This window comes from Helianthus annuus, chromosome 16 (genome assembly GCF_002127325.2).
Source record: "Helianthus annuus cultivar XRQ/B chromosome 16, HanXRQr2.0-SUNRISE, whole genome shotgun sequence".
Lineage (NCBI taxonomy): Eukaryota > Viridiplantae > Streptophyta > Magnoliopsida > Asterales > Asteraceae > Helianthus > Helianthus annuus.
In genome coordinates this window covers 14,329,873-14,355,531 of record NC_035448.2, presented here as the reverse complement: position 1 = coordinate 14,355,531, position 25,659 = coordinate 14,329,873, and the positions used below count along the sequence as shown (strand labels likewise).

General features: G+C 36.0%; 1 protein-coding gene, 1 long non-coding RNA gene and 1 other non-coding gene across 3 annotated transcripts; 1 reads left to right on the top strand and 2 right to left on the bottom strand.

Annotated features, from left to right (window-relative positions):
* The first annotated feature begins 66 nt into the window (after positions 1–66).
* Positions 67–3,512, top strand: LOC118488458. Its single transcript, XR_004884895.1, has 2 exons — positions 67–228; positions 2,816–3,512. It is a non-coding gene; the product is annotated as an uncharacterized LOC118488458 (long non-coding RNA).
* Positions 3,513–16,649: 13,137 nt separating this feature from the next.
* Positions 16,650–16,723, bottom strand: TRNAT-AGU. Its single transcript has one exon. It is a non-coding gene; the product is annotated as a tRNA-Thr (tRNA).
* A 1,074-nt stretch (positions 16,724–17,797) lies between these two features.
* Positions 17,798–19,534, bottom strand: LOC110916213 (NEP1-interacting protein-like 2). The gene is made up of 5 exons (XM_022160969.2): positions 19,282–19,534; positions 19,037–19,212; positions 18,639–18,722; positions 18,189–18,347; positions 17,798–18,105 (listed from the first exon to the last, which is right to left on the bottom strand). The coding sequence occupies exons 1-5, from the start codon at positions 19,394–19,396 to the stop codon at positions 17,983–17,985; spliced, it is 657 nt and encodes a 218-aa protein (XP_022016661.1). The 5' UTR covers positions 19,397–19,534; the 3' UTR covers positions 17,798–17,982.
* Between the last annotated feature and the right edge of the window lie 6,125 nt (positions 19,535–25,659).

The window sequence follows — 25,659 nt, the reverse complement described above, 5'->3', positions numbered from 1 at the left end:
CAGATGTGGACTCATGTCTTCAAAACATCTTCTTATTCTTTCTTGTTGCCCAGCTACTACAAACACAATCACCCAAAAAAAACCCTAGCTCCTTCTCCATCTTCTCCCCTCCACACAGCCGTCGTTCCTCCCTTAACAGAAATAAGATTTAACCTGAACGAGATTTCACATGAATCTGCCATGGGACTTGTCAACAGGGTGCTGGACATGGGATATCTTCTGACTGAGGTGTAAATTACAAGATAGTATCTAGTATTCGAGATTGATTGTGGCACACAATTTTTATCAGTTCTGTCTTATGAAGGGGTATTTTAGGGATATGGTCATCAATCAAATTACTTTTATAAACGAGTGAATTGCAAGTTTTGTCCTTTATCTTTAGGCCATTTTGCAAGTTTTGTCCTTTATGTTTAAATTTGACGAGTTTTGTCCTTTATGTTTAAAAATCAAGCACGTTTTACCCTTTGGGCCTTAAAAATCAAGCACGTTTTGTCCTTTATGTTGAAAAATCAAGCACGTTTTGTCCTTTATGTTTAAAAAATCAAGCACGTTTTGTCCTTAAAAATCAAGCACGTTTTGCCCCAAAGGGTAAAACGTGCTTGATTTTCAAACATAAAGGACAAAACTCGTCAAATTTAAACATAAAGGACAAAACTTGCAAAATGGCCTAAAGATAAAGGACAAAACTTACAATTATACACTATGGGATTTATTGATGCATATGGGCTCTTAACTGGAGGACACCAATTATACAGAATTAAGCTGACGGAGAGATTCCCATCTATTAAGTTTGTGGTTGCAAAGAAAGCTAATAGCCTTTATCCAGTTGTTAGTGGAGCAAGTATAGTCGCCAAGGTGAACTTCGTGGGTGTTTGGGTTAGCTTAGGAGAAACTTATAACTTATTGACTTATAAAAGTTAATAAGTTGTTTTTATAGTGTTTGGTTTAACTTATTTAAGTTGTTTTTGTGTGTGAATAAGTTGTTTTTGAGAAGTTAGGAATTGTAACTTATGACTTATATAAGTTAATAAGTTGTTTTGAGAAGGAATCCCAAATACCCCCATATTAATTGTTTCTATATTTTCAGTTTCTTTTTTTTTCAATCTATAAATAAAGTCACATATCCTGTCTCTGAACAAACTCTATACTAGAGGTGCCAATTTCGACTGTTTTATGGATAAATGGGTCGATTTGGGGTATATCGAATCAAGTGTACTGGCGGATCTAGAAAAAACCTAAAGGGGCAACGTTTCTATAAAAAGGGGCAACGAAATCGAAAAAACGTCAAATTTTTCCAAAATTTACACTAATTTTACACTACCGCTGGTGTGTCAAGGGGCAACGAAGGTTGCCCCTTGTTCTCCCCTTGTTCTATGCTAGGTCCGCCCCTGATCAAGTGGTAAAGGTCGATGCAAGTTCTTTCAATCACGTAATAGTTATAATTCAGCAACTCGAATTATAACTATTATTTATGTTTCAATGTTGAAAAAGTCTTTTAAGTTAAATAAAATCAGTTTATTTATATTTCAGCAGCTTGCAAAAGTTAAAAAAACAAACAGTCTTCTTCTTGCAGACTGCAAAGGTTTGGTCCAACTCTTCAGCTACAGATGTCTGTAGATGTGGTTCGCAGACAGACGTTTTACCTCTGAAAAAACAAGCAACACCTTAACCTAAAAGATTAATTGAACACTGATTAGCATGGGATGATCAATATTCATAAATTCTGATGAACTGTAAAACATTTAATTTAACTTTTTGGCCTTAAAACATTTAAATAAGTTGAATTTAGAATATAAGTTATGATAAGGGTAGCATGGAATGATCAGTGTCGTACAAATATATAAATTTATTTTTATTTTTCCAAATATAAAACAAGGTCTATGGCGCTATAAAGTTAGACATTTGTAAATTATTGATTCTAGAACTAAGACATCACCAATACTATCCATTCTTGATGACGTAAAAGTGGCATATTTTATAAGTGCAGGGGGTATCTTAAATAATTCTTTCAAAGTTTTATATGCCCATTGAGTAAAGTACAACCAGAGGTGATTTTTTTTCTTCAAACCACTTTTGATAAATCATAGAGTAAATTACAATTTGTCTGTCAGTGATTTGCGTCATTTTTTACTTTGTCTCATTATTTCAAAAACTTTTTGTACTACGCCATGAAACTTGTATTTCCTTGCAATTTGTCACTTCGTGGTTTATTTTCCATCACTTCTGTTATCCTACCGTCCATGATGAAGGGTAAAAACGTAATTCAACACCCAAACCCTCTTTTCCCCTTTCTCATCCATGAATCCGTCACACCAGTACATCCTCTTCTCAAATTCTTCGCAAATTCAGGTTCTCAATCACAAATTTATCGCAAAGTTAGGTTTATATCCAAATTCATCACAAAGTCGGGCTCAAACTGTTGGGGGAAGAAACTTCAGCCGCTTGGATACCATGGGGATTAGCGGTGGGATTCAGATTATTACCTGGATTAACTACAAAATATGTGACAATCGAGACCCCATTGCCTGCTGGTGCTAAATGTTTTTGTTTTCCAATATTCATCACTTAGATTCATATTATTGGTTGTTATTAATGTTGCTTATACAATAGTGGCGGTGGTGTGTGGTGGGTTGTGGTGGTGGTGATGATGGTGGTGGTGGTGGGTGGTGGCCGATTGTAAAAATAACGAAACCATAGGGACGCTAATATACACTAAATTATACATGTTTTAGTCCCCCATTTTACTCCCGTTTTATGCGTTTTTGTCTAAAACTTCGATGTTTAGGTACTTAATCATGTACTTTTGGTTTTTCAGGTCTTAAATGGCGTGCCAAAGACAAAGTTGGAGAAAACGAGGAGTTTCCGAGCATTTTGGATGGAAACTGCATACTCTACTGAAGATACAGGTCACGCACGGCCGTGCGATCCACGTGCACGACCGTGCAGACTCAAGACGAGCGGAAGCACCGACAGTGCAGTTGGTTTCTCAAGCATGGACGATCGTGCGCCACAAACGCACCCCCGTGCACCCTCTATTCCTCGGAAGCACTCCCTGTGCGATTAGCCAGCAGTCATATTCCCAGATACGCATGGCCGTGCACATGAAGTGCACGGCCATGCGCGTGATTTGACTTTGCTGCCCAATCAGCCACTTGCCTGACCCATACCCTGCAGCTGACGTCATGATTACACTTGTCAGTGCACGGGCGTGCACTTTTAAAAACCCTATAAAACGGAGTAGATGCATTCTGATCAATTATTTGATATTTTTGCTATCTTCTGGACGACTTCTAGGCTCCGAAAACAGCTCGCCTGGGTCAAATTCAAGCCTTCAAGATGCAAAGAAGCCTAATCATCATCCATTCCATCAAATCCTTGCTTGCTTATGGTTTGAATCCTTGTTCATTCCATATTTTTGGTCACATTTCAAGCATTGAGCTGATGTATTATGTATTATTGTAGCCTTAGGGCAAAAACACTAGTTGTTTTATGAACAAACATTGGTATGTTAATCTTGATTGTATGAAACTTTGGTACTTTTCATGTTTAAATCTTGATGATCATATGGCAAACATGTTTCATTGTTGTTGAATTCTTGATTATTAATGAATATTTGGTTGAGATATGTTTAAAAACCCTTGATTAAGCACTTATTAGTAGGCTATTAACTTGTTAATATGTTTACACCATGAAACTAGAAATGGGTATTGGTTTAATAAAAGAAAAATATAATGTTAATCAAGAGTACTTTCTTACACGTATGGATCCTAACGGGTTAGATTGTGTTATTACAAGTTCTTGACATGGTTTATGATCTTTGTTTAGAGATTTTGGTTGAAATTGCTATCTTAGTGAGTAACCCCGTTTTTCACCTTGAATTGGTCAAATATGCTGACTTTCTTACTTTTCGTGGAGGATTAGACCTCGTAACTGGAGATCTATAGCTAACCGATACTGCACACCATCATTTAGCTATTGCAATTCTTTTTCTTATAGCGGGTCACATGTATAGGACCAACTGGGGCATTGGTCATGGTCTAAAAGATATTTTAGAAGCTCATAAAGGTCCCTTTACGGGCCAGGGCCATAAAGGCCTATATGAGATCCTAACAACATCGTGGCATGCTTAATTATCTCTTAACCTAACTATGTTAGGCTCTTTAACCATTGTTGTAGCTCACCATATGTATGCCATGCCCCCTTATCCATATCTAGCTACTGACTATGGTACACAACTAGTAGATTTATGTTCATGGTTTGTAAAATGGAATAGTTTGTGATATGATCTACTTTATGCTTGTCTCGGTGGTTGTATTGTGATCCGGTATTGCTTTCTTTGATTAAGTGAGGCTAGAAAACTCTTAACGGACGACTAACTTATCTTTAGAAGATTTGCATGAAAATATATCAATAGCTCGCTAATGAATGATTTTAGGTGGTTAAAGTGTGTTTACTACATTAACTTTCCGAATGATTGTCATGTTAGGATTCTCGAAAGGGATACTAATTGTCTATATAATTGGAAGATTGATTAAGTGTCTTTGTGACATTTCCGACTTAGTTAACATGCTTAGGTTGTTTGCGAAACAAGATAATATATATTTTTGTATTTGGAGTCTTTTATGTTTAAATATAGTTTTAGATTAATTTAATTAAAAACTTCATTCACCTACCTTTTTATAGGTAAACTAGTGACAATGGTTTAGTACTTATACATCCGCCCGCATCCATGGATCGACATCTGGTTCTTACCTATACTTTACTACACGTATGATAGGGTACACTTGTCCTTTTGTGTGTGTTCTGATCTTAAGGTATAAATCATTTTTATAAATATTAAAATTGAGTTTGTGTGGAAAATTCACTGTAAAATTATGTATATATACCATGGTTGCAAAAATCGCGACTAGCCGGCGATTAATCGCTAACTAGTCGCTAGTCGCCCATCAACTGAGTAATTTTCAGCTAATCAGTAAAAAAATCGCTAGTCGGCCCTAATCGCGACTAGTCGGTTGGGAAAAATCGGAAAAAATCGGGAAAAAACAAAAAAAACGGAAAAAATCTGAAAAAATCGAAAAAAATCAGAAAAATCGGAAAAAAAACACATATTCCGGCCAAAACCTCCCAGATTCCGGTCAAAACTTGTCCACTTAAAAAAAATTATGTATATAAATATATGTATATATGTATAAAAACTTAAAATTATACATAAAAAGTCCGATCCGATTAATCCCGATTAATCCCAAGTAATCCCGAGTAGTCGCTAGTCCCTACCTCACCGACCCGCTAGCGACTAGCGAGTTCTCCAACCTTGATATATACGCACACATCAGGCGCATATTGCAAGAAAAAAATGGTATAAAAATCATTTCACACTCATCATAGACGGAAAGTTAACAAAAGTGATGGAAAATAAAACATACGGTGTCAAATTGCAAGGAAATACAAGTTTCATGGCGCAACACAAATTATTTTTTAAATAAGAAGGCAAAGTGAAAAGTTACCTAAACCACAAGGAGGAAAATTATAATTTACTCTAAAACATATAAAAAACATCACTTCCAGATCCAACAAACTACTGACAACAATGTATTTTCACAAAATTACACTTTCACCCCTCATACGATCTTAATATCGCTTCAGTTCTTTCACTTCTCCGTGTCAATCCGTTCACCACCAAATCTGGGAATGACACCTTACCGGAACCCACTCCCGATGCTGGTAGAAGGGGCGGAACCCGCTCTCCCCGCGGGTAGTGGTTGCATTCAAACACAATCACACTCCGTTCTTTGGTAATCATCACCCGAATTGGTTCGTCGATTTAAAGACCTGAGAAGTCGGTGATGGTGTACTCGATCAGGTACCTATACCCAAAAAGGGTACCGATTACACCCTGCCCACCCTAATCACCCTAATGTCTCTCCAAGCCTTTCATTTCCAATCATACCTATCATGTAGCATTGTTATATAATAATAATATACTATATATGTTTGTGTAAATTATATATAATGTATAGTATCTTTGGCTAGGAATACACACCAATCAACTTTCCATAGGTTTGTGGCAAATAACAAGATGGCCCAATCAGAATTTGGCAAGTGTGGAGTGACCAAATATATTGGCTTTTGTTTATATTAATCTAACTTGGTGGGGCTCAAAAGGGTTGATAATGTGTTTAACATAGTAGATCATCCAACATGATATATGTAAACAATTATAAAGGAAAAGAAATGATAATCCCTCCAAGGGGGTGCAAAGTATTATATTATATAATTCGGTGTTAGTTATAAGTTAATGGACATGGCGGTGAATAGGACAAATCTATCAATAGTGGTCAATACTTGTGGAAACCAACCAATATCGTCTTCTCCCTTTACTGGTTGACCGGTTTAATAAGACCGGGTCTTCTAATTAAAAATAGTTTTGATTTTCAAAACATTGTATATTGTATATAACTTATATATAATACATACATGTCCTCTTGTGAGTATTTAATTCTATAGTCTTTATAGGTTGATTAGTAAAGTAGGAATTTTCATAGCACTTGGTGGCATAGAGCACCATTAGCCTTTCCTCTATGATATCATATTCCCTCTATTCATTATTGGTACACCATTGTGACTTTATGGTACACGGCACATATTATGCAATATGTCATTGTCTTAAAAAGATGAAATAAAAATGTATTTTTTATTAAAGAAAAATATTCTTTTATACAATAACCACATGCTATTGGTCCTCATTTCATGCATTTGCCTTTTTAAAATACCAAACGAAAAATAGCTTACTTGAGTTAGAGTTACGTGTTAAGTTATTGTCCATTACAACAATGGGATAAATTCGTAGAATGGATTAATGGAACATTTGAGGCATTACTTTAATCACCACTATCAAAACATAATCCCACTACTAATAGGTTTTTTATTGGAGTATTAAAATGATTTTAATATTTCTAAAACATCTTACCCAATGACCAAAATGGCAAAATATTTTTTCTTCTCATGTAGTATTTTTGCTTGTTTTGTATCAATCTTTTTCTTTATCATATTATGTTGTATTGTGGTATATTCACAAACGATTATATAAATATTTACACCATGTCTCCCCACTTGTGGCTTAGTGGTAAGAGGTTTGGATTTTCCAATAGAAACTAAAGTTCAATTCTCACTTGTGTCATATTATGGTGGATACAGGCAATAAATGATTTGCAGTAGGCCTTGTGTGAGATTGCAGTTCAATTCTTGAGTCCAACCGGGTTTTCGTCCCATCGTGTGTCACGCCAGAGAGTTTTGCTCTTGTGGTGGCACAACGACTGTCAAGTGGTAGTCGGTGGTATGGTTTCCGGGGGGAACGCCAAAAAAAAAATCAAACTTTGAAGCCGGCGTAGACCCGGTTAAGACAACATAGTCTGGTCAGAGTAGTCAATACGAATCTCTCCGATTTAAAGAGTGTGATAACTTTATACATGAAGCTCATCGTTCGAAAAAAATATCTACACCATATTAAAACATATAAGTTCAATTTCAAAATGACCTATCAATGTATTTGTAATAAAAAAATACCTATCAATGTATTTGTAATAAAATAGGAATAACACCCGCGCACGTTGCGGCGCGGGTACTTCGTAAACATCAAATTGATTAGTCCAAACGTTATGCGATGCGCTAATCATATAAAAACACGTGTTCGACGTATCCAGACAAAAAAAAACGTTGAACTCCACACGTACGTTGTAGCTTGTTAACTCGCAAAATTTAAAAGGAAGCGTAAAAAGAAATCCTTGCGAAAGATGAAAAGTTTGGTGACCAAAGTTTAAAATAAAAAAAAATGTTGTGGTTAAATTGCCAAAAATGAAAAGCTTTACGTCAAAAAAAAAAAACAGATGGGTTAAAGTAGAAAAGATAAAAACCTTTTGGGTTTGTAGTGAAAAATCAATTTATTTTTTTTTAAAAACTCCCTATGCATGGATTACAACACTATATAGCCTTACATTGTTACTAAATTATAGTATGAGCGTGTTAACTCGCAAAATTTAAAAGGAAACGTAAAAAGAAATCCTTGCGAAAGATGAAAGGTATAGTGACCAAAGTTGAAAATAAAAAAATGTTGTGGTTAAATTGCCAAAAAATAAAAAGCTTTAGGTAAAAAAAAACAAATGGGTAAAAATAGAAAAGATGAAAGATGAAAGGTATGGTGACCAAAGTTGAAAATAAAAAAATGTTGTGGTTAAATTGCCAAAAAATAAAAAAGTTTTGGGTAAAAAAAACAAATGAGTAAAAACAGAAAAGATGAAAACCTTTTGGGTTTAAATTGAAAAATCAATTTAATTTTTTGAAACTCCCTATGCATGTATTACAACACTATATAGCCTTAGGCTGGAGGGTGTGGGGGCGCCACCCAACCCAGCTGGCACACTATAGCGCCCCACCCCCGCCATCGTCCACACCCCCGGCGCTATGCCGGGGTGCTATAGAACCATCGCCAAGATGGTAACGAGCTGCAACGCGCATTGACCGAGGTGCTTTAATGTTTTGGACCGTTGAAAACGGTCAAAAATTAAAAAAAATTACTTTTTATTTTATTTATAAATTAACACTATAAATACCCACTTTCTACCTCACTTTTTAAAGGGTCCTAATATTAACACATGCCAAAAACTTATTTACACATGGTGTATACGAGCCGTATACTGTTATACGGCTCGTATGGAATTAAAAAAACTGACAAAGTCTGCTGGCACAGACTTTGTTAGTTCTTTAAATTCTAAACGGGCCGTATAACAGTATACGGCCCGTATACACCATGTGTAAATAATTTGCCTGGTCGTATACAATGTATACGAACGTGTATACGGGCCGTATACCTTTATACGGCCCGAATTCTTCGAAAATTAGATTTTTCTCAAAGTATTTAAGGGATTTAAGGTGTTAATCACACGAGACATTTTACAGTCGTGAGGTGCTCAAACCTTTCTAAAAGTAGAAAAAAATAAAACATTAACAAGTAACAAAGATTGAAGAACAAAAAAACGTGTCGTATGACTGTAATAAAACGGAAGCTATCAACGCGGGATTACGGACATGGTGTTATTCTTTATTTAATATTTACAGAATAAAAGGAAGGGTGAGGCATTTGATGAGAGTTGTAAGGAGTCTAAGTCTTCGGTTTCATCAGCCTGTACCGAAGAAACCAAATTCGCAACAATGAGTCTGAGTCCATTGTTGTTCGTGAATGTTTCGAATCATCATAGAAGACGTGTCGGGTTCTTCTGCTAGTGGTCGGGCTTCCAATGCTCACACGGGGTGATAAACAACGCTGATATGAACACAAACCAACTGCTTTATCTTGAGTCGTCGGGAAAACTTTTCCTCAGGGGAGGGTGAGTAGTATGAGTCTGAGTCCATTGTGGAAGTATTAAAAGATGTTAGTTTCTTGACAGTATGGTTTCTCGAGAAATGAAGTATTAAAAGATGTTAGTTTCTTGACAGTATGGTTTCTCGACAAATGAAGTATTATCTGTCCTTGCTGCCACTTCGGTTGGTAAAAGACATAGGATGGTTTCTAATACAGGCTCTTTTAGAGAAGCTATAACAACCCAAATATAAACCGACACCCTCATAATAATTTTGACACCCTAATATATTTAAAATGTCTCAATATGTTTTTATATGCACCCCGTATGTGAAAACCGAGCCCAAAATACAATATAACATATAAAATAAATTAAAAACCCTAAATCTTAAGTTGAGGCGGGCCGCGTATGACCTCACCTCAACTTAACGCGGGCCGCACTAAGGTGTAAATGGACTCCGCTGAAATCATTAGTTCATGCGGGCCGTGTATGATCTCGTTTAAGTTTACGCGGGCCGCGAGTGTCCCAAATGGTGGCACAGTTCTGAGCTGACACGTGTCAGCATCGTGTCGAACCTAGTAGATGACCGGACCAAGCTATACGTTGACCGCATGTTGACACGGGCCGCGTAAGGCTTAGCCTTACTTTACGCGGGCCGCCTGGAAGTCTTTCAGCACTATAAATAGAACGCAACGGGCCTTCAGTCTGTTCGTTCACTTTCTTTCTTTCTCACTAAATTTCTGTAGTGGCGTTACTATACCCAGGCATTATACCCCCTAAAATAGCGAAGTTCTGCTACGATGTAAGTATTATAACCCCCGGAGACGTATTAGATACGCTGCCCGATTGATCTAGGGTTCCGTAACGGCTGTCGTGGTTCTGCCCGACGTAGTCGTTGGAATGCCGTCTCGGGGAGGGTATTACTAATGTTAAAATGGGTTATTATACTAACACACGTGCATTTGTGTAAATTATAGATTATTCCCAGGAATTCACTACTGAAAACCCTAAAATAGCAATGTGAGTAATCTCCTTTTTGTTAACAGTTTTTACAAAACCTTAACCTTTTTACAATGCAATTTAGCAGTGATTGAGTCTTTGTAATTCTACGATTACTGCCGGTATGTTGGGGTTTTGTATACAAAATGTGAGTAACGTTACCATTGGACGAAGAGTTAGCCAATGTGTAATATGACCCATAAGTCAGGATTGACAGTACTGAATGAGTAATTGGGTAGATATAAACATTGTAATCGCCCTCAATACTGTTTAAATTAAATTAACATTTCTTAATTAAACTGAGGTTCACTCACCAGTATTTCCCACTGGCAAAAACTTGTTTAAACGCGTTTCAGGTAACACAATGTGAAAGCCAATTAGAAGCCAGCTGGACAACACTGAAGGCTTGGAAAAGTGGCTATAAAAGTTACCTAAATAAAAGAAAGCGTTTATTTCAATAAAGTGGGATTTATCCCTGTAAATCAGTTGTAATAAAAACTTGGGTTTTACCCATGTGTATAATATTAAAAAATATGGTGGTTTACTCTGATTTAATATTTCCTAACTACGGTCCTGATGAAAATTTCCGCTGCCAAATTGGATAAATTAAACATGATACCACCGAAACTGGCTCGCGGCCGCCCGTTCCCGGGAACTAGGGATCGGGGGTTGTGACAGAAGCGTTGGGATTCAAGGGTTTATGAGTCAAAGTTAACATTCAGATTCAGATTCAGAAAGCAGATGATTTTGTACTTGGTTTATTCTCTTTAATCTATTAGAACAATCCTTGTTTTGTCACGTACATGCGTTTAATTCCCAACATCCTTGTTTTGTCACGTACATTTCGTAAGAAACTTTTCGTGCACTGAACCTTCAGTTGTGTACGCAAATTCACCACCGGTTTCTACAGCACAAGCACATACACCGGTTTCCAAGTAGGGTTTACAACCCGATTCAATATAAACAACGGTTCTCCAATTCCAGAGTAAGCAAATACACAACGGTTCTCCAATTTCAGAACAGTAATGAACGTTCAGTTGTGTATACAAATTCATCACCGGTTTCTACAACACAATCACATACACAGGGAGAATGTTCTTGAAATTGAAGGAAAAGAAAAAATGGTTGTATACTATTATACAATCCTTTTTCTTGAGTCGTCGGGAAAACTTTTCCTCAGGGGAGGGTGAGTAGTATGAGTCTGAGTCCATTGTGGTTCGTGAATGTTTCGAATCATCATAGAAGACGTGTCGGGTTCTGCTAGAAGACTATCAGGATTTTGTTGGTTTGTTTCCAAGTAGGGTTTAGAATCTTTGATGTATTCTTGGTTCAATACCAACTCTTCTGAAAGACAAGAATACAACGTTCATATATCACAAGGAATGACCGATCTAAGGCAGAGAACCTGATTTAGATACACAAATTCATCACCGGTTTCTACAGCACAAGCACATACATAATCTGTTGGAAGAACCCGACACGTCTTCTGTTAGTTACTCTTTTCTTAGATTTCAACAAATTTTTCAAGGTCTTAAGTGATGGACAATTGGTTAAAAGATGTAGAAGAGTTTGTGTAGAGATCTTTACGTACAAATTTGCATCATCCTTACGGTTACAAATGAAGTATTAAAAGATGTTAGTTTCTTGATAGTATGGTTTCTCGACAAATGAAGTATTATCTGACAAATGAAGAATTAAAAGATGTTAGTTTCTTGACAGTATGGTTTCTCGACAAATGAAGTATTTCGGTTGGTAAAAGACATAGGATGGTTTCTAATACAGGCCCTCCCCTCCTTTCTCTCTCTGACAACCCTAGACCCAAACCACTGCAATCCACCATGTTCTACGAAAAAAAAACATCATCTGTTCATCATTGTTCTTAAAGATGAAGATGAAGAAACGAGGGTTTATTCTCTTTAATCTATTAGAACGATCCTTGTCTTGAGAACCTGAGTCTGATTTAAACAATGCACGAACCTGTATACAGTGGTACCAATGTCCTACTACTACAATCCTTCCAACGCCTGATTTCGATACGGGCCCACAAGAGTTGAGCAAGATACATATGTTGAAACCGGTTTTACCTCATGAAAAGGAAAGAAACAAATTTTTTTTAGAGAAACGTTGGGATTAAGGGTTTATGACTCAAAGTTAACATTCAGATTCAGATTCAGGAAGCAGATGATTTTGTAGTGTTTATTTGAGAAACTAACAAGGTAAACCTGAATTTTTAGATTTTTAGACACTTACTTGAAACGTTAGTAATGCTAGATGTCATTTTGGCTGAACCACAACCTATTACAGCACTGTATGAACCTGTGTTTTGAAAATAGGCTTTGTTCTTCGTTTATTGGATCGTTCTAATAGATTAAAGAGGTTTTTACCATTTTTTACCACATGTATATGGGCCGTATACGGTTTATACGGCCGTATACTCTCGGTAAAAAAAATTTTACCGATCGTATACAATGTATACGATGATCGTATACGGGCCGTATATTGTTATACAGCTCGTATACTATGGGTAAAAAATGGTAAAAAATGGTTTATTCTCTTTAATCTATTAGAACGATCCTTGTCTTGAGAACCTGATTCTGATTTAAACAATGGAATTTGTGGATCAACAGAAATAACTGAAAATAACTCGCCATTCTCTTGCACCTGTATATGTTGATTGTCGATTTAACTTGCAAGAATTGTGTTCGTCGCATGATAGAAGATACATATCGTCCGTTCAAGTTGAGCTTCCTGATCTGACAATTTATTGGAAATTGTTGATTTCTGTTGGTTCAGATCTCGGAAGTACTAGCAGAAGAACTCGACACGTCTTCTGTGATGATTCGAAACATTCCGAATAACTAGCAGAAGAACCCGACACGTCTTCTGTGATGATTAGAACGATCCTTGTTTTGTCACATACATGGAAAAACAAGGACCATTCACCTCTTTCAACCTACCAAAACACCAAAACCCGTACCGGTGATTGCTTATCCATACTATTCTTCATAGCCATATTCCCACTCACAAGTTGTTGATACATATCGTTCGTAAGAAACTTTTCGTGCACTGAACCTTCAGTTGTGTACCCTTCAATCTTCTTGAGTATTTTTCTAACTTTATGCTTGCATCCACCACAGTGAATATTAACTTTGAGTGAAAGAGTTTGGAAACCGGACGGAATCTACGAAGAAACTGTTCGAATTTGTGGATTTCGGTTGGTTCAGAAACTTAACAAGAGAAGCAACTATAAAAATACAATTGATTACTCGGTCGAATAATGGCCAATAATCCGTTCATAATCGTCGACGACGTCAGTGGGGTTTTTTCTCTTCCGGTTACCAGGCCTATCATCTACGTCTATGTTTGGTTTCCTCAACGAAGAACCATCAGCCATTATCTGCCCTTTTTCCTTTGGTTTTCTGGTTGATTTTGAGGGTGAGGGTTTTGAATTGATTCCTGCGCTCAAGTTTTAAGTACTGGAGTGAAATATTTGTTGGAATTTGTGGATCAACAGAAATAACTGAATACAACCGGTCAAATCACACACTATATAAAGTGTAAACTTATCGTGTGTTGTAGTTTGGAAAGATGACCGAATAGAGATCTGAATCAAGATTTACGTCTGATGTCCAAGTTTGATATGGTTGGTGTAAAAGCTCACATTTTACTACGTTGACCATGTTTTTTAACAAATCATCTGCTTCCTGAATCTGAATCAAAAAGTTAACTAGACCCCTCAAGTTGTCATTCATAACAGCTAAGCGTCTGGAGAAGAGTATGTTGATATAGGAGAGTTGATGCAATTTTCTAAGCATTTTATCGTGTGTTGTAATTTTAATGAAGCAATGAAGATTGAATATGCAAACCGCATTCGTCTTCTGTTATGATTCGAAACATTCCGAATAACTAGCAGAACCCGACACGTCTTCTGTGATGATTCAAAACATTCCGAATAACTAGCAGAACCCGACACGTCTTCATAGCCATATTCCCACTCACAAGTTGTTGATCTTTGGGTGGTGATTTACTCCCGAACAAACCATGCCCACCTTGACCAGAATAGATAAGCGTATCACTCGATCCACTTACATTCGAATAACGTTGAGAATCCACAACGCTTATGGCCAGATTCTTTCCTTCAATCTTGGCAAAATCAATGCCTACTTGTTTTATTATCACGAAAGTACTGAACAACCGAGATAACAGCTCCGGTATTTATCACCAACTCATCTTTAGTAGTGTTTGTTTGAGAACCTGATTCAAATACACAACGGTCTCTTTGCTTCGTCCACTAGAACTATCTGTGTATGCATTCTTTTGGTAGTTAACAACGCTAATTAGAAAAAAAATCTGTAAAATTAATCATATCGATTGCTATAACAGGATGGATGTGACACACACAGATAGATAAGCTGTCACAGTTGTCAAGACTGTTTGTCGGGTTTCCAATGCTCACACAGGGTGATAAACAACGCTGATACGAACACATGTGTTTCGAAATGGGCTTTGTTCTTGGTTTAATGAAGTTACATGTAACATCTAGTTATATTTAGATTTAAACAATGCCCGCCTCAACTGAGATAACAGACATCCATCAAGCTCAAAAAGAAAACTTGTGTTTCCCATAGTCACAAAAGATTGCGGTTTGTATTTCGCATAGCCACCGTTTCCGTAATAAAAAACGGTTGCGGTTTGTATTTCGCATAGCCACCGTTTCCGTAGTAAAAAACGGTTGGGTTTGCACATTCAATCTTCAATACTTCATTAAAATACCACTAGTAGAAGAACCCGACACGTCTTCATGTTACGGAGAATGTTCTAGAAATTGAAGGAAAAGGAAAAGATTTGTTGAATTCGAATTTGACAACTATGACAACTTATTAAAAGTAGCAATCACCTCCGATCATTTCCTGGTCAAATCACACACTATAAAGTTTAAAGTTATCGTGTGTTGTAGTTTGGAAAGATGACCGAATAGAGATCTGAATAACATACTGTGGAGAACTTGTTTGTGTCGGGTTCTTCTGCTAGTTACTCGATCAACGGACTGATCGGTAACGTTACTCTACTTGTGCTCCGATTTAAGTGGCGTGTTCCGATCAACGTTGTTAAAGGTGATGAAGAGTTTAGAAACCCTAGAATGATGGTGTTTTTACTGGAAAAAAACGTGATACTCTTGAAAAAACATCCTTATATACGGCCCGTATACAGTTATACGGCCTGTATACATTTGGTAACATCAAAAACCTACCAAAATAATTCCATTGAGCCGTATACGTTTTACAAATCATATAAACATGTATACGGCTCGTATAACTATATACGGGCCGTATATAGTAAAATAAAAAAACATTCTCTGCGCATTTTCCTATTCAAAAACATTCTATACGGGCCGTATATTTTGTATACGGCCCGTATACACTAGGGATGTGAAAATAAGATATAGGGGGTGTGGGAACAAGGGGGCCCTTTTTAAATCATTCCTCTCACTTTCTACCTCACTTTTTATACAATTCTCTTCATATTTTTTAAAACTTCCCAACAACACAAACAACCCATGGGATCCGACCAATCCGTTTTGGAGGCTCACAAGGCACAAATTCGGGTCAAATATATGTAGTTTTTTTAAGTATGTTGTCTTTTTTTTTCTAATATGTTATGTTTTTCTTAATGACTTTGTAGTGTTTTTTTTAATGAAATTATGTTTTTATTTTTAATTTTGTAGTTATTAAAATTGCCATTTAATTTAAAAAATAAATATTTAAATAAATAATTAGTTAATCATTGCACGGGGCTCCATCCACACCTTCCAAATTAAAGAGGGGCATGATAAAGCCCTCTTGCTCACATGACGATGACATGGATCCTACTTGGCATGATAAAGCCCAAGAAGGGCTCCATCCACACCTCATAGCCTTACAATGTTACTAAATTATAGTATGATAATATGGTAATAATTTTATAACAATCTTCATAGCAGGCCAACCATACAAAGGCTTTACTAATTTATAACAATCTTCATAGCAGACCAACCATACAAAGCTTTTACTAATATTATATGACTTTACTAGTAATAATGTTATATGACGATTGATTTAACTTTTAAAGATATTTCTCCAACAAATTTATTAAATTTGTTGAAAAATTTGTATCCTTCAGTCAACCAACTTAAATAACGAGTTTGACGGTTGAAAAAACTGAATCCCACAAGTCAAATATAAAAATTTATGAAAATGCTTTTATTGAGAGTCGAAAAAACAGAATAGTGAGAATACCACAAGTTGAATATAATAAAAATGCTTTCATTGAGAGTCGAACTCAAGACCTCCCGCTTACTAAACGGGTGCTCTAACCAACTGAGCTATGAAAGCACTTTGTAATATAACCTTAATGTGAATATTAACGTAATAATCGACAGCCATAAATAGACCACACTATATTTAATAAATTTTATTGAATTAAAAGGTAAGTGGTAAATATCTATAGTGTTACGGGTATCGTTGATATTTATTTTTTTTTATTTAGTAAATATATGCTTAGACTAGAGGTGTATATTAAACTCCCTTCTGAGCTACATTGCAAACACATTGTATCGAGTCGTGCTTATGCTACTTAAAAGCAACTCGTTAAAAGCTTGAACTTAAGCGAGCTTAAATGAGCTGGATTTGAGCTTGGACCTAAATTGAAGCTCATTTAGTAAGCGAACTTGAGTTCGAGCTTTCATATATGCGGCTTGACTAGACTCAGAATCTTGAGTGAACCTGCTATTATTAAAAGGCAAGCAAATTAAATTAGAAAAAAGACCATGCGAAACCTAGAATTTTCCCCGTAGCTGAGTTCTACTCCTCAACCATGAAAAGAAAAAAGTGAAAGAATATACGTAGATCAACGCATGTAGGTACATCGTAAATTACATATATTTATCTACACATGTGTACATTCGATGCTACATATATGTATATCGCCAATCTGCATATATATTTTTTGTTTTTTTTATATTTTTACAATAATAACCTTTTAATAAATAATTGACAAAAAAAATTCATATATATTACTTGGTTGATAATGGTTCTCTTCAAGTTCTCAAATAACAAGTGGTTCTCTTAGGATCCTCACCCATGATTATGATAACATAACTATATACATATATTAGAATTTTTTGTCAATAAATAAAATATGTATTGGATTAAAATTAGAAGCTAATTACATATGTAAATAAATAAAATAATTAATAAGTGACATACAAGTCAAGCTCAAGCTTGAAATTGCACTTACAAGTTAAGCTAGAGATTTAGAGGAAAAGCTCAAGAAAAGACAAGTTTGAGTTTGGGACTCTTTAACTTAAAAGAGCCAAGCTCGAGCTTAGGCGGCATGCCAGGATCAATGCGACGAGTTCAATGTTTGAATGTCTCGTAAGTCGGTCATGAGTGCCTCAACGAGTAATGTTAAAAATGTATCAAAGAAGTATTAGTTATTAGCTCAATCAAGATCCAGTTACACATTTTATTTCAAATATACAGATTGTAATAACAAGCACTATGTTACAGCAAACTATTTACAACATGCAACACATTTACACACTGTATACACCTGGATATTTATACATATTCACTCTGACCTCTAGCAAAACTTATACATGTTGTCTGCAAATGGGGCACGACCCATGTCGAGTTAGCCACGTATCCACACAAGTCTGGTGAAACGAGTGTCGACAGCGTGGCAAGCACCGCGCAATTTCACCTACTTCAATATCCTGACATACAGAAACACCTTCTGTTAGTGAACAAATACAAGAATGAAAACTAACTCATGTAAAGTTTTCGGAGCAACATGAACCTGTAAACAAATTGTGCAAAATATGTTTTGAAACAGTTTAGTTTCATGGGAAAATTGATGACATGGCAAGCGTCTTAGCGAATCCTTTGACAACCCTGTGTACGTTACTTCTTCGTTCCAATCAAGTACCTCGACAGGATGCAAGTCAGAAACATTCACCTTCAATCATGTCGGAAATTATAAGCTACAAAAGTTTAGTAACATATTATCATTATTACATCATTCGCTATAGCTGCTGCTAAAGAGACACCACCCCCCTTAGTATGACAGAACGGAAAAAAAAAGTAATAATAATAATAAACTGTCGCTATTATCGCTATCTATCGTCACTCACAACTCTAATAGCTAGCCTGGACCTATACGCCACGTAGCGCGCTACAGCGATCGCTACGCTTGCAATCGACAACTATGGTGGTGTCTGAATAATATTGTCAGTGGCGTTATATCTACCTGCCAATGATAAGCGGTTAAAAGTTCAGGAGGAAACCGTTCTTCCGCAAATCTTCCACGAAGAAGCTCCTCCATAAAATCTGCCTGCAAGACACATAAATTCACGATTCATGAAATATATAAACTTTTTATTAATATATATACAGGGTGGGGTTCTAGAGTGAACACTAGTGTATTTGTGAACTGAGTGAACAAATCCTCGCCATTGATTTACATCATCAGCTCGTAAAATATACTAGTGTATTTTCATCATCAAAATCCTGACCATTGATTTACACTTGTGAATTGATAATCAAAGGCCGATTAGTTCACTAGTGTTCTAAATCAAGGGGTTGTGCACAAATGAACCTAACCCTATATGTGTGTGTGTATATATATATATAATAAAAAACAAAAACCATAGATGAGTTTGTTGTGGCAGAGGGGTGTTGACACCAATAAGCACGTGAAGCCTGCAAAACCTCGACAGATAAAACAGCCCCAGCAATGGCACCTATCCCAGCACCACGAACAACACCACTGTCAGAAGCTCTACCTGCTATAGCACCAGTTATGGCACCCGTAAACGCCCCAGCTGCAGCAGCCCAGGAGATCAAATCAATCAATCTATATGTTGTAAAACAATTAATTCGTGGTGAATTACCGAGAGCGAAGAGACCGGTGAGGGCACCGGAAACAGCACCGGAGATGAATTTGGGGATGAAATAAGAAACCCTGATCGCTTCTGCTTCTGCTTCTTCTTCAGAAGCTCGTTCCATTTAGTTTAGTTTGGTGTTTAATAAGTATCAAATAATCAAGGGTTTGCTTGTGAGAGAAGAAGAAGAAAGAGGCGTGGAAGAGTAAATCGATGGCGGTAAACGATGCATTCATTTACCCATTTCAGTTTCTCTAAATTTTTTGTTTGTGTGGCTTTTATTAATTTCATTATCTGTAAAGTTTTTGAGTAACATGTTATTTTATCGTGTAAGTAAAGTTGTAAAAAGCATTAGGATATGGGATGTGGGTATTAAAACATTATTTCCACATAAGATCGTTAATTAAATGGTATACTATCCTCTCTTTTAATTAACAGTGATTCTCATGGATTAAACCATAATTGCCATGACCCTCCCATTTGAAAAATTTAAGACAAAAATAAATTAAAAAATAAAGGGGATAGTGGTTTGGGTCATAACCACACCCTTAGGGTAGTGGTTATAAATGATGAATTAAAAATGGATGACATGGTGCATATGTGGAGGATTATGGTGGGCATGAGGGTCATGACCACACCCTATAGCCTTAGGAGTTAGTCGGTCGACGGGGTTAGTGGTGCACAAAAAATCCAAACCCGGATCCGAACCCAGAACCGGGTATTGTAATAACCGGGTTTTTAAAACCCGGACACGAGGGACCGGGTATGCATAATGTCATTAGAACCCGAACTCATAACCAGGTTTTTTCGTACCCGTATTCTACCCGGGTTTTAGGTATACCCGGGTTTAACGAATACCCGTAACCAGGTTTTAAAATACCAGGAACAGGTTTTAAAATATGTTCATCATATTTAAGAGAAAAAAACAAAATGTTGGAAAAAAATGCCCACAAAATTCGCTACACATATTTTGTTGCTTATTTCGCTAACTGGGTTTTCAAATACCCGATCGGGTTTTATCAATACCCTATGCGGGTTTTTCAATACCCGAGCCATAACCAAACCCTACCCGAGCCATACCCAAACCCGACCTAAACCCGAAAATAGGGTATTATAATACTTGGGTATTATAAAACCCGACCCGAACCCAGGTACATAGGGTATGGAATTCCTGGCCAGAACCCGGACCCGAACCCAACCTGGGTATTCTCAATACCCGAAAATTAAGAACCCGGTCGTACCCGAACCCGGTTCCATACCTGGAACCAGGTATTCCAAAAAACCCGATTTGTGCACCTCTAGGTGGGGTATCGACTATCAATTAATCCAGATTAATCAGAATTAATCGGATTGAGATTTTTATATGTATTTTTTAGTTATATATACAAACACATTTTATATGTAATTTTTTAAGTAGATATGTTTTAACCCCTGATTGACTCATTTTTTAAGTAATTGGCGGAAATTTATAAGGTTGGGTCAAAATTTGGCCAGGATCTGGCCAAAAAATTTGACCAGAATAGGATGACTAATGACCGCCTAGAGATTAATCAGCCATTAATCAGTGTACCTCCTATTAGTGATTGATCGGCGATTAATCGAGATTTTTACAACCATGCGTCTAACCTTCAATTAATTACATGTTATTTTGTTGTCAAACCTTCAATCAAAATTCAAATTCAAAATCTATATAGAAAATTCGTCTTCTACGTTTTCACGGTGGTTGTTTTTTTTTTTAATATATGTCTGAATTTTTCAGTTTGAGCGAGGTTGGATCACGTAAATAATGAAAACTTTGTCTATAGCTTAGTTTTTCAAATACATCATCTATAACTTGATCTTTTATAGGTAAGTTCATAAATCTTTGGGTCAGTCAAAAAACCATAATATACATTAGATAAACTCTAAACTCAAAACCCTAAATAATGAAAACTTTGTCTATAACTTTGTTTTTGAAATGCAACATCGATAACTTGATCTTTTATAGGTAAGTTCATTATTTTGGGGGTTAGTCTAGAAAACCATGATGTACATTAGATATAGAGTAAATTGTCATTTTAGTCCCTGAGTTTTATCCTAAATTTTCATTTTAGTCCAGATAGTTTTTTTTTCTTCTTTGGGTCCTTGAGTTATATATATATATATATATATATATATATATATATATATATATATATATATATATATATATATAATGTTTTTTGCTATTTTAATCACATTGCCTAACTCCATCCAAAAAACCCAGTTAAGTAAAGGGCATTTTTGTCACTTACATATTTTTTTTGATTTTTCTATTTGTTAATTTAAAAACACACTAATTAAAAAGCATAAAGCATAAAGAGTAAAATGCCATTTTAGCACCTAAGATTTGTCCCAAATTGTCATTTTAGTTCAAATAGTTTTTTTTCTCCTTTGGGTCCCTGAGTTGCCATTTTGATCACATTGCCTAACTCCGTCTAAAAACTCAGTTTTAACTATGGGTATTTTTGGCATCTTCGTTGTAAACTTTTCAACTTGCTATTTTAGTTCAAATCTTATTTTATATTAAAAATAAAAGAAAAAAATAATTTATTATAATTATTATTATTTATTATTATTATTATTATTTTTTTTTTATTATAAGACACCTGCATCACCATCCCAAAAACCATTTCAACATCTGTCTCCACCAAGACTTCGCCCCATTTCCATCACTTGCATAACGAACAAACCATTTCCATCCAAGACCTCACCCCAAATCACAATCCAAGATCTCCATTGTACCAAGTCTGACCGACTCACCGCTCGATTCATTCACATCACCGACAATGACCTCTTTCAACTTCTCTCCATGATCGGATCAGTGAGTTCAGTTCGTGTTTGCAGAGACCGGTTCTCGCACAAATCCCTAGGCTACGGTTACGTCAATTTCTACATTCCTTCTCACGGTTATCATTGTTTATTATTTGTTGATTTTTAGTTTGATTGATTAGGTTTTGTTTAGTTATTTCTTTGATTGAATCAATTTCGTTAGTGAAGTTGTGATTTGACTGGAAATTGAACCTTCATGCCACCGCCGAATTTGCGTGGATGATTTCCGGCAGATGTGGTGGGAATGGTGGTGGTCGTGGTGGGGTACCACACAAGGACTGTCGTGGTGGGGTACCACACAAGTGACAGAACTAGGCGGTAACAGGTGGTGGTTTTGTGGGGGTTGTATATATATATATATATATATATATATATATAGAGAGAGAGAGAGAGAGAGAGAGAGAAAGAGAGAGAGAGAGAGAGAGAGAGAGAAAGGGAGAGAGAGAGATGTGGCAGGCGGTGGATGGTGGCGGTGGCAGGTGTTGATGGTGGTGGGTTGGTGATGCAGAGAGATAGAGGGTGGGGGGGGGGAGTAAATGATGTGTCTTTATATGTAGATTGTTTTATGTTTTATTGTTTATGTTTTTAATTAGTTGGTTTTTAAATTAATAAATAGAAAAATTAAAAAATATGTAAGTGACAAAAATTCCCTTTACTTAATTGAGGTTTTTAGACGGAGTTAGGCAATGTGATCAAAATGGCAATAAAATGCAAAACTCAGGGACCTAGAGGAGAAAAAAATATTTTGACTAAAATGACAATTTGGGACAAACCTCAGGGACAAAAATGACAATTTACTCTTAGATATATAATAATAAAATATCGTGAGATCGGTTAACCCTACATCCTATATGGTAGGCATGTCCATGCTCACCCCTCTCCTCAACATCACCACCGGATATTGGTATATTTTCATCCAACATCATCTTCGAGGATAAATGCACAAATCATCACGTTGACGAAAGCCCTTTTGCATTGTACCTTTATTCAATGAACATTTAGTGTTGATAGATTAAAGTGTATGTAGTGTTTTTCAAAATTAGTATACACTAACTTGTGCACCTCTAGGTGGGGTATCGGTTATCGATTAATCTGAGATTAATATGGATTAATCCGAATTAATCGGATTGAGATTTTTATATGTATTTTTTAGTTATATATACACACATTTTATATGTATTTTTTTAAGTAGGCATGTTTAACCCCTGATTGACCCATTTTTTAAGTAATTGGCGGAAATTTATAAGGTTTGGTCAAAATTTGGCCGGGATCTGGCCAAAATTTGACCAGAATAGGATGGCTATTGACCGTCTTGAGATTGATCGGCCATTAATCGGTGAACCTCTGATTAGTGATTAATCGGCGACTAATCAATATTTTTACAACCATGCGTTCTAACCTTCAATACATTACATGTTATTTTGTTCTCAAACCTTCATTCAAAATTCAAATTCAAAGTCTATGTAGAAAATTCGTCTTCTTGATTTTCACAGTGGTAGTTTTTTTAATAGATATCTGAATTTTTCGGTTTGAGCGAGGTTGGATCACGTATATAATGAAAACTTTGTCGATAACTTTGTTTTTCAAATACATCATCTATAACTTGATCTTTTATAGGTAAGTTCATAAATCTCGGGGTCGGTCAGAAAACCATGATATACATTAGATAAACTCTAACCCTTAAACCATAAATAATGAAGACTTTGTCTATAACTTAATGCAACATCATCTTTTATAGGTAAGTTCATACATTTTGGGGGTCAGTCTAGAAAACCATAATATACATTAGATATATAATAATAAAATATCATGAGATCGGGTGACCCCACACCCTATATGGTAGGTCCATTCATGCTCACCCCTCTCCTCAACATCACCACCGCCCACCAGATATTGGTATATTTTCATCCACCATCATCTTCGAGGATAAATGCACAAACCATCACGTTGACGAAAGCCCCTTTGCATTGTACCTTTATCTGGTGTTGATAGATTAGGGTGTACATAGTGTTTTTCAAAATTAGTATTCACCAACTTGCTTTTAGAGCATTCACATCCTATCCATCATCTTCATCTCTCTAATTACACTAGAAATCACTAATTTTCTCTTTCATTTTCAATTAAATAATACATTTTTTATACCTTTTATCATTACTTTTTCTCTACTCACAACCACATTCTAAAAATATTAAAAAATTTATAGGGGAGAACAATGTTTTTCCATATTTACATATGAATAATAATATTTTCTCTTTTTTCCACTCACAACCCCTCATAACCACTATGTATAATATGAAGGGCCTCTAACAGAATTTGACACACAGGATATGAATGCTCTTATGTTCGAGTATTCACTATATTTGATCAAATATTCTCATTACATGTCAATATTTGTTGAATTGTTAGTAAAAAAAGGCTCGAAATACACCCTTAATCACAACGGGAGACTTATTTTTATCAACATTCACAATGGGGGTCATCGCCATTGTAAATGACGATAACTACCCAAGTATTCAGCTCAATCAGAGATGTCAAGTACAAGGTTGTTAAGCACATAAGAGGTGTCAACTAGGGACCAGCTTGGTAGCGTACCAGTACCGAAACTACCAGCCTAAAAAATCGCAAAAAATAGGTACATGTAACAAAACTGCTCAGTACTGTTCCGTACTTAGTGGCGGAACTAGAAGAAATATCCAGGGTTATCCCAATTTTTTACTGTACATTTATAGAACAGATTTTTTTTACCTACATTACAGGGTGCGGCCGATCCTAAAAATTCAAGTGCTTTGGGCGAGCAAAAAAAAGGCCCTTAGGCTTTACCAAATTAAATCTTATAAACTAGTTAACAACAAAAATAAACTCTTAAAACCTAGCAAATAACAAATATACAAATTACAAGCTACTTACTAGTTACTACTAAACGTCTAAACTAGAATTCTATAACATCATCATACAATACATAATACATTCATACAATCATACAAGAAATCAAAGTATCAAAAATCAAATAGACATATATTGAACATTCAGATATCGAACGTTCAAAAAATCAAATACACATATATCAAAAATCAGATTTAAAGGACAATAAAACTCACAAACTGCGTGTGCGACGATTGTGCGAAGATTCGTTCGGCTGTTCCAATCCACTGTGCGTGCGAATGTGCGATTGTTTGGCAGTTCAGGCTCAGGCGTTCAGTTTCTGTTCGTGTGACGTTTGGGAATCAAGATCCCCTCTTCAACAATCTACGTCTGCGACCTCCTGGCCTCCTGTGATGTTTGGTTTTCATGCCCTTAATCAATGGGTAATTGAATTAATCTGATCTTTATTATAATTTAGGCTTAATGATTTTGAAACTTATTATTTGGGCTAACTACTAATTTCACGTTTCATATTTTTAGGGGTATCCTCGTATATCTTTAGAGGTATTCTAATATATAAAACAAAAAAAAAATACACTGCGACTATGGGGTTGAGCCGTAGCCCGTGCTACGGCTGGGTGTTCATTAATTCCGCCCCTGTCCGTACTGATACAT

Coding starts and splice junctions, on each gene's coding strand:
- LOC110916213 (XM_022160969.2), bottom strand. CDS start 19,396: ATGGAACGAGCTTCTGAAGAAGAAGCAGAAGCAGAAGCGATCAGGGTT. Junction 18,348..18,638: donor TAACCGCTTATCATTGGCAG/GTAGATATAACG, acceptor ACATGATTGAAG/GTGAATGTTTCTGACTTGCA. Junction 18,106..18,188: donor TTTGCACAATTTGTTTACAG/GTTCATGTTGCT, acceptor TCTGTATGTCAG/GATATTGAAGTAGGTGAAAT.